Here is a 9,934-nt window from a genome sequence, read left to right on the forward strand (position 1 = left end):
TATGAGGAAGTCTAGCTATTGTCTGAGGCTCACCCCCTGATACTCATCCCTGACACCCATGCCAGGCAATAAAGCACCAAAAAGTTAGATTGGTGGTGGGGGAAGAAGAATAGTGCAAGGGTAGGTTCTGAGCTGTGAGAGGTGAGGGTAGGAATTGAGCCTAGGACAGAGGAAAAATTAACTAATTCAGTAATGACCAAAGACCCTGAAAGTAACAGGACCATTTGTAACCAATAATTGCTAGTTGTACAGCCCTGGAAAAAGTAACTTTTCTGTGACTCAGTTAATTGGGGATAATTTAACATCTCCTAATGTGAGGCCATAGAGGACAGGTGACACTGAGGAGAGCCAGCTCTAAAGTTTTCTGAAATTCTCAGACCATATGGTAGCCACTGTCTTATAGGGTTGCTGGACCCAATCCTGTCTTTTCCTGAATTTTTGTTGTCTGTAAAATGAGTGCTTTAGAATCACACCTTTTTATAGATAACTAATGGTTTTATGACTTATGAGCACCTATCAGCCTCATATTTAAAAGCACGACCATGATCACATATCATTAATTAGAGGAATAGTCATGGGTAAATTTACACCTATAGGAACTCAGTTTCTTGGTTTGTAAAATGAAGAAATGTATGCTATCCAAGAGTCCTCTCAGTTCTAAAATTTTTAAATTATAGAATATGAAATTAGTTTCCTTAAAGCTCCCTTCGTGTCATGATTTCTCAGGCTGTAGATGAAGGGATTGACGAGGGGAGTCACCACTGTGAAGATGACAGTGGTCACCACATCTTATACTGAGTAGGAGGATGAAGGGTGCATATAGACCCCCAGGATTGCCCCATAGAAGAGGGAGACCACAGTGAGGTGCGATCTACACGTGGACAGGGCTTTCCTTATTCCATGGGCAGATGGCAACTTCTGTATATTAGAGAAGATGTAATCATATGAAATGATGATACATGTAAATGGTGCCATAAATACCAATCCACCCACAGTGAATACCATCAGGTCATTGATAAAGGTATTCGAACAAGAGAGTTTTAGAATAGGATAAGGGCCACAGAAAAAGTGATACACAGCATTGTTGGAACAAAATGTGAGTTGGACCATGAGAAGAGTGTGTAGGAGAGCATGCAGATTTGTACTGACCCGAGATGCAGCCACCAGAAGGACACAGAGTTTGGGCCTCACGATCATGGTGTAGTGGAGTGGGCAACAGATGGCAGTATAATCATCATAGGCCATCACACTCAGGAGGAACCCATCCATGTTGATGAAAATGATGAAGAAGTAGATCTGGGTCATACATTCCATGTAAGAGATAGACTTGCTTCCCAGTATGTGATTCACCAGCATCTTGGGGATTGTGACTGATGAAAAGCAGATGTCGACACAGGAGAGGTTGGCCAAGAAGAAGTACATGGGTGTTTGGAGATGACTGTCACAGTTGGTAGCCAAGACGATGAGAAGGTTCCCAATGAGGGTGACCAGGTACATCCACAAGAACAGCCCAAAGAGAACCTTCTCCTGCTCTGACTGCCCAGAGAGTCCCAGGAGAATGAATTTTGTGACTCCAGTCTGGTTGTCTCTGCCCATGTCTGCAGGGGAGAAAATGTGGTCAAAAGTAAAAGGAAATATTTATTTAATTAGGCTCCATATATTGTTTAGAGATTACAATTTTTTAATGATACCAGATCCAAAATTTATTTCTTAATTAATAACACTTTAAATATAAAAGTAGATGAGATTGATAATGTCATCATTTGAGCAAATTTTTTATGATACTGTTTTGTCATTGAGAATTAATTCACATTAGATAATTCTATGAAGCGAGTTTTAATGAAATAAATAGCTGGTTAATTTCTATAATTCTAATTTGTGTTTAATTATCTTTGATTTCATGCAGCTTAATTCATACTTCACTAACAGTTAATGAATATCTGGTATATACAAGTTATTTTCACATACACAATTTCTTTTAGTCCATATCATTCATATATATATATTTTTGGCCGCCTCACATGGCTTGTGGGATCTCAGTTCCCCAACCAGGTATTGAACCTGGGCCACAGCAGTAAAAGCCCAGAATTCTAACCACTAGGCCACCAGGGAACTTCTGTAATCCATCATTCATAAATGAGGATCCTGAGAAAAAGAATCAGAGATGAAGAATCTGGTATTCAGAGAAATTAGGTGATGACAGATTAGATTGAAAGAACGCATAACATTTATAGTCTTGAAACAGCTGAAATGCCCTTTTCTTTAAATTCCTCCCTAGTTTTACTTACAAGTTTCAATTATCAACCATTTATTGACACTATAACCAAGTGCCAGGCAGTGTCCTCCTGCTTTACATACATTTCTTACAGATTTAATATATGTAAATTTTAAAAATAACAAGCTTCATTAAGCAGAAGGGAAAAATGAAGCAATGAGATTTAGCTATTTGTTTAAAGTCATAAGTTCTTTTACCCAAATAACTTTATACAACTCACTCAAATTCATTCTGGATCTCTCTTATTTTCTCAGGATTATACTTCTTCTAGGCATTGAAGGATCTGCCTGGCAGTTTTCCCTCAACCTTGTAACTGGATAGCATCAAAATGTCATTGCAGTAGCTCACAAATGTTGGCTTGGATGAGCTAAGCATGCTAGTGAGTTTGCTATGTACTGAATTCTGTGAAGAAATTTCTTTTCTCCCTGTGCTGGCCAAAACAAGATGACTGGTATCTGGTATTATTTTTGAAGAGGAAAAAGAGATTCATAGAGAAAGTAAAGTTATGGGGCATATCCAAGTGATCATCCCAGCCTTAAGGAATTAATGCAGGCAGGAAGAGTCAGATAGAGCATTTTGAATCTGTAAGAATTCACAGTATTCGAATAGTAAAGAGGAGAGGAGATGGCATTTCAGCAGAGGAGATTTACAGGCTAAATGTCTTGACTTACTGGGATAAAGGATGTCACAGGCAATACTTTTAGGAGAGTGGTTGCAGGATGTATATAATATGGTGACTACAAAGTATCCTAGCATTTTGAGAGTTAAATTAGTAAAAGCAAGGTAAAATTCTGAGATCTGAAGTCATTTTTCTCATAAATTATATCACAGAATTAAAAGGTAGAAAGGCAGTAGTTGGCAGTACCCAGAGCTATTGAAAGAAGGTACTTCAGGGAAAGGATGTAGAATGTAGAAGTGGGGGGTACAGGGGTTGCATCAAGGAAAAACCAAAACAATATTTGTGCAGACTTTTTCATTGTGCTCCAAACAGTAGATGTTGATATTAGGGTCTTAATTGTAAGCTATATCCCATAATGGAAATGGTAGTAGAAGGTGAAAGACGTATAGCAGGATGGCGATAGGGTTTTTCCTATGTCTGGGAACTGGCAAAGGCAAAAACAGGTCTACAGGCTCTAAATAACCCAGACTCTATGTCGAGAGATCTGCCAGCATTAAGGTTAGCCACTTCTTGTCAATGTTTGCTGGGATAGTCCTACCAGGAGTACAATCAACGGTGCCCCCAACCCCCAAGTCAATATGGTAAGAGGGCCTGGTTTCATACATTAGTCCCTTGTGAGTATCTTTAGTTTGTGACTGTCTCTGAGACATCTGATGTATTTGCAGCATTGAGTGTTTGTGTTCCTGGACCTTAAAACTGAGGATGCTTAGTGCCTGGACCCCAGCTCAAGCTGACGCCCTCTGTGGGGTTCCATGTGACATCCAAGCAACCTCCCTCTGAGACACTTCTGTAATGTGGTCATAGACCACAGTGAAGGTACACAGGGAAGCAACTAATAAAACGGTGGAGATTAAGGGCAGAATAGGAGGGTCTTGAATGTCTGACAGAAGAGTCTCTTTTGTGAGGAAGGAGGGTGGCTCTTGGCTCTGAGCTTTCGGCCAGAATTTCTAAGAGCCTGCCGTCACTGATCTTAGCACTGCTGCCCTTAGTTATCTCTTTCCTTTCCCACTGCTTAATTTTCCATTTCCACCTTGGAAACATGCTTGCTCTATTCTGCAATGGGCAGTACGTCCTGAAAGAGGAAAGGCTTGTACATGTTAAACCAGGTGATGTTTCCCGTTTGAACTTGGTGAGATGCTGAAGAATTTAGTGTGTGTTTCTCCAAATGTAAATGTATGTGTTTTTGTCCGTGTGAATCTGTCTTTGTTGGAGATAACTGTGTCCTCACCTGTTTTCCCAGATTTTCTTACCTGGCTGCTCTGCTGCTGTGAGATGCTATCATGGGACCCCTGTCTCCACTGGCTCCTTGCTTGACCCTGAATCATGAGAAAGTCACAGCTAGTGGGGGAGTAAGAAAGCTTTTCTCACTGGAGGAGAACACTTAGATTCAGACAGGTGCTTCTTAGGTGGATTCCCCACAGCTCCTCATTAAAGGCACACATACTAACTGTTCTTTGTTTTTACCCTCTCTGGACACAGATATCTCAGCCTGAGGGGAAATCAGTTTAGTGCTCAGACTTGCTTCCCATTGCATCAAGTACATCTCACGCCCATGTCACAGACAAAATATACTTGGTCCCTTGCTCTGTGCTCAGAATTGACCTGAAGAAAAATTGTGAAGCCAGTGAAATTGGCCCACAGATATTCATGGTAGCTCCATTCTGAACACTTTGCTCTACACAGACTCCCTTTTGTATAATCCTTAAGTCTTTAGGACTCTGCACTCTTTCTTCTTTCAAATAAAAGGTTTGTCAATTTATAGTAAGAAAGTAATGTCTAAGAACAGACCCTCAATTCTGTCTCAATTAATCTCTGTAATAGTTGCTGTGTCCCTGACATAGGAAACCAGAGGTACCACTTAGAAATTCTGGCCTGTGGACGGGGGTAGGGAATACTGGGTGTGGGTTATATATGTGGTCATCTAAATAATATCTGTGGGCTATTGGAACTTGGGTGTGTATTTTTAAGTTTCTATTTGTGTGCATATACGTAGCAAAATTTTTACAAGGTGAGTTTTTTTTTTTTTTAATTTATTTATTTTTATGGCTGTGTTGGGTCTTCGTTTCTGCGCGAGGGCTTTCTCTAGTTGCGGCAAGCGGGGGCCACCCCTCATCGCGGTGCGCGGGCCTCCCACTATCGCGGCCTCTCCTGTTGCGGAGCACAGGCTCCAGACACGCAGGCTCAGTAATTGTGGCTCACGGGCCCATTTGCTCCACGGCATGTGGGATCTTCCCAGACCAGGGCTCGAACCCGTGTCCCCTGCATTGGCAGGCAGACTCTCAACCACTGCGCCACCAGGGAAGCCCCACAAGGTGAGTTTTAAAACCAATTTTTAAAAAAAGGAAGAACACAAATATGAAATTGGGCAAAAATTAGAGAACATGGGTGGCATTATTAATTAAAGACAAAGCAATAATTAAGTCAACTGCAAGCATAAATCACAAAAGAGGAATATTTTATGATAACAAGGGACAAATTCATAAAACTTATCACAGTTATGAAATCAAACAAAACAATGTAGAAACTGTTTGCAATAGCAATGTAAGCAATATATAATAGCAATAGGTTAGGCAAAGGTTTATAAGAATTTTTTAAAGAAGTTGATTAATGTCTTAATGATGGACTTTAATATACAATTCCCAGAATTTGATAGATCAAGTAGTTAATTAAAAAATATGGCAGAGATTTTGTTTAAACAACAAAGAAATTTGATTTAAAAATGTATATATGTACACAGGGAACTATATTCAATATCCTGTGATAAACCATAATGGAAAAGAATATAAAAAAAGAATGCATATATAACTGAATCACTTTGTTGTACAGCAGAAATTAACACATTGTAAATCAACTATACATCAGTTAAAAAATATATATACATACAAAATACATATATTTCCACCTTGAAAATAGAGAATATATATTCTTATTTTAAGCCCAGGGAATAATTACAAATGTTGGACATTTTCTTGACTACAACAAAAACTTTATAATAGAGTCCTCAGATATTGATTTCATCGGATATATTCTCTTATGGCCTTCACCACAAAGCCAAAAATTAGAAACCAGAAATCAAAATGTAAAAAGAAATGTTCAGTTGATAAAATTTAAAACAGTGTTCTTCATAATCCCCATATCAAAAAGAAAGTTAAAACCAAATGATTCATAAATTAGAGAAAAAATATAAAAAGCTATGGGAAAATAGACTCAAATGCTCTTATTAATAATAAAAGAATATAAAAACTGAATAAATCAAGTATTTAATCAAGAATTTTTATTTTAAAATTATTTTAGTCAAATAAATATATTAGCATAGCTTTAAAAGTTAAAGTCTTTAAATGAGAAAGGTAGTTCCCTACCTATCTTTCCACTCTATGATCCAACTTCCCAATATAAATACTTTTATATATTTCTAAATAATATGCTTATAATGCTATTTTTGATCATTGATTTACAATATACTGTCTTCCCATTTTGACAGGTGATGAGTAATACCACTTCACCATCCCTTTTCCTCTTCTTCAAATGCTCCTATTATATATAGGCACATCACAATTTGGAGGTATGTCAATATTTATTATTATTTATTTATTTAATTTAATTAATTTAATTAATTAATAATATTAATCAATATTATAATATAATGCTAATAATATATTATTAATTAATAATATATTAATTATTAATATAATTAAAAATACACAATAAAATTATAATATAATATTATATTAATAATATAATATTAATTAATAATTAATATTTGTTAATTAATATATTAATTAATATAAGTTATAATATTAATTTAATTAATATTTATTATTGACTTTCTGACTCTGTTATACACTGTTGGTAACAAAAATCTTTTTTGCTTTTCCTGGCACAACTTTTGAATGTTCCTGAAGTTAATAATTGCCTATTTTTTTCATTTGCTTAATTTTTATGCCTCTTTTCTTCCCATATTTTGAAATTCATTTTGGGGGGGTTTTGAGTTATAATTGATAGATAATAAACATTACCCATTACACTTCAATGAATTTTAAAATCATGTTGTCATGTAACCACCACCACAATCAAGAAACACAACAGTTATATCACCCTAAAAAGTTTTCTTGTTTCCCTTTGTAGTTAGCACCCTCCCATGACCAGGTAATCACTGATCTGCTTTCTTCCACTACAGTTTTGTGTTTCCTAGAATTTAATATAAATGGAATCATACAGTATGTGGTCTTTTGTGTTTGAATTCTTTCACTTAGCATAATGCTTTTGAGATTAATCCATGTTGTCAGTGTATCATAAATTTGTTGCATTTATTAACATTGTGCTCCTTTTCATTCCTGTGTAGTATTCCATAGTAAGGAGATCCACAATTTTTATAACCATTCAACAGTTGAGGAAATTGGTTTGTTTCCAGTTTAGAACTATTATGTATAATACGTATGCATATCTCTATATATGTATACAATGTGTATATAATACCACCATGTACATTTCTGTAGAAGTTTGTGTGTGGTCATATGTTTTCATTTTTCTTGGAATGTGATTACTGGGTTTTATGGTAAATGTTTTAGCTTTATAAGATACTGCAATACTATTTTTGCAAAAAATAGCTGTACCGTTTGCATTCCTATCAGCAATATTTGAGAGTTCTAATTGTTACACATCCTTATCAACACTGGGTATTGTCAGTCTTTTTAACATTAACTATTCTACTGGATGTATAATAATATCTCATTGTGGTTTTAATTTGCATTTCCCTGATAACTAGTGATGTTGAGCATCTTATACTTATCGCCTATTCATATATCTTCTTTTGTGAATTTATGTTCAAATATTTTCCCCATTTTTATTGGGTTGTTTGCTTATTTTTATTGAGTTGCTTTTCTTCTCATTTTTGAGTTGTAAGATTTTTTTTTTTATTCTGGACTCAATTGTAAATTTTGCAAATATTTTCTCCCAGTTTGTGGCTTGCTTTTAATTTTCTTATGCCTTATGAAGAGAAAAAAATTAATTTTAATGTTCATCTTATCACTCTTTCCCCTTAAAATTATGCTTTTTATGTCCTATTCATGAAATCTTTGCCTAAGTCAGTGTAACAAATATTTTGTACCATGTTTTCTTCCAGTAGTTTAACAGAATTTTGTCTTTGTGTTTAGCTCTATGATTCATTTCCTTGAGTGAATATGGTGTGAGGTAAAAATTAGAGTTAGTTTTTATCTGTACTGATAACCAGTTGTTCCAGCATCACCTGCTAAAAAGATTTCTGTTTCCATATTGAATTATACTTGCACCTTTGTTGAAATTCAATTCTATTTCTGGAGTTTCTGTGTGTTCCATTCTTTTCTATGTTTATCTAATGCCAATACCACACTGTCATGATTATTGAATCTTTATGTTAAATGTTGAAATCAATAGTGTAAGTGATCTGAACTTGTTCATAATTTTTAAGGTTTTCGGCTATTTTAGGTCCTTTGCTTTTCAATATAAACCTTTAAATCAGCTTGTCGATTTCTTTAAAATTGTCTGTTAGGATTTTGATTGGGTTGTATTGAATCTGTTGATTAATTTGGGGAGGATTAGATTCTAATCTTTTATTGCTAACAGATAGACACACAGTTGATTTTGCGTATTCACCTTATACTCTGAAATGAGCTTATTAATTCTAGGAATGTTTCTGTAGATTCCATTGTATTTTCTATGTACTTAAACATGTACACTAAAACAAGAGTTAGCAAATTTTTACTGTAAAAGGCCAGTTACTGAGTACTCTAGATGTTGCAATGTCACCTCTCCCATTGTAGAAGGAGAGCAGCCATAGATAATATGAAAAAAAATGATGATGGCTATGTTCCAAAGAACTTGTTAAAAAAAGAAAAAAGAAGGCAGAGGGCTGGATTTTGCTTATAGGCTGTGCTTTGCCAACTCTTGTTCTTGGGTTTTGCAGAAATGAAATCATATAACATGTACACTTTTGTCTGGCTTCTTTAACTTAGCATAATTGTTTTGAGATTCATCCATGCTGTAGCTGTAGTTTATTCCTTTTTATTGCTGGTAATATTCCATTTCATGGCTATACCACAACTGTTCATACAGGCGCCTGTCCATGAAGATTTGTGTTGTCTCTTAGAAATAAAGCTGCTAGCAACATTCAACTACAAGACTTGGTATGGATCTATGCTTTTTCTTCTCTTGGATTAACTAGAAGAGGAAAGGCTGGATCACTTTAAGAAATTAACATTTTTAAGAAACTGCCAAACTCTTTTCCAAGGTGGTTGTATTGCATATATTTCTTGGTGAATTGTCTGTTCAAATTTTTTGCATTTGAAAAAATTGCATTGTTTGTCTTTATATTCTTGAATTTGTATGTTGGGCATAGTTATCCTTTATCAGATATATGAATTAACAGATAAATGTTCTTATTAGATATATGATTTGCAAATGTTTTCTTATAGTATGTAACTTGTCTTTTAATTCATTTATCAGTGTATTTTGAAGAGCAGAAGTTCTTTACTTTGATGTTCAGTTTACCAATGTGTTCATTTATGGTGTCATATCTAAGACATATTTATGTAATCCAAGTTCCCAAAGATTTTTTACCTATGTTTTGGAAGTTTTATAATTTTAGATTTTACATTCAGATCTGTGGTCCATTTTGAGTTAATTTTATAATATGGTATGAGGTATGGATCCAAGTTCCGTCCCCCCTCACCCTATATGATTTAGATAGCCAACTGATCCAGCACCACTTGTTTTAAAAAGCTAGGCTTTCTCCACTAAATTGGCTTTGTATTTGGGTCTATTTCTGAATTCTTTCCTTTCCATTCATATATTTGTCTATACTGATGGCAGTACCATTTGTCTTGATTACAATCTTTTTATAATAATTCTTGAATTTGGACAGTGTAAGTCTTCCAACTTAGATCTTTTTCAAAGCTGTTTTTGCTATGCTAGGTTTTTTGCATTGTTATATAAATTTTAGAATC

At 35.2% G+C, this 9,934-nt stretch overlaps 1 protein-coding gene across 1 annotated transcript; it reads right to left on the reverse strand.

Annotated features, from left to right (window-relative positions):
• Positions 1–789: 789 nt before the first annotated feature.
• Positions 790–1,596, reverse strand: LOC132363953 (olfactory receptor 1361-like). The gene has a single exon (XM_059919683.1). It carries the CDS (start codon positions 1,594–1,596, stop codon positions 790–792), a length of 807 nt encoding a protein of 268 aa, XP_059775666.1.
• Between the last annotated feature and the right edge of the window lie 8,338 nt (positions 1,597–9,934).

The sequence above is a fragment of the Balaenoptera ricei genome, chromosome 3 (assembly GCF_028023285.1).
Source record: "Balaenoptera ricei isolate mBalRic1 chromosome 3, mBalRic1.hap2, whole genome shotgun sequence".
NCBI classification, from domain to species: Eukaryota; Metazoa; Chordata; class Mammalia; order Artiodactyla; family Balaenopteridae; genus Balaenoptera; species Balaenoptera ricei.

Bases quoted from the DNA above. Each gene is read 5' to 3' on its own strand.
- LOC132363953 (XM_059919683.1), bottom strand. From the start codon at position 1,596: ATGGGCAGAGACAACCAGACTGGAGTCACAAAATTCATTCTCCTGGGA.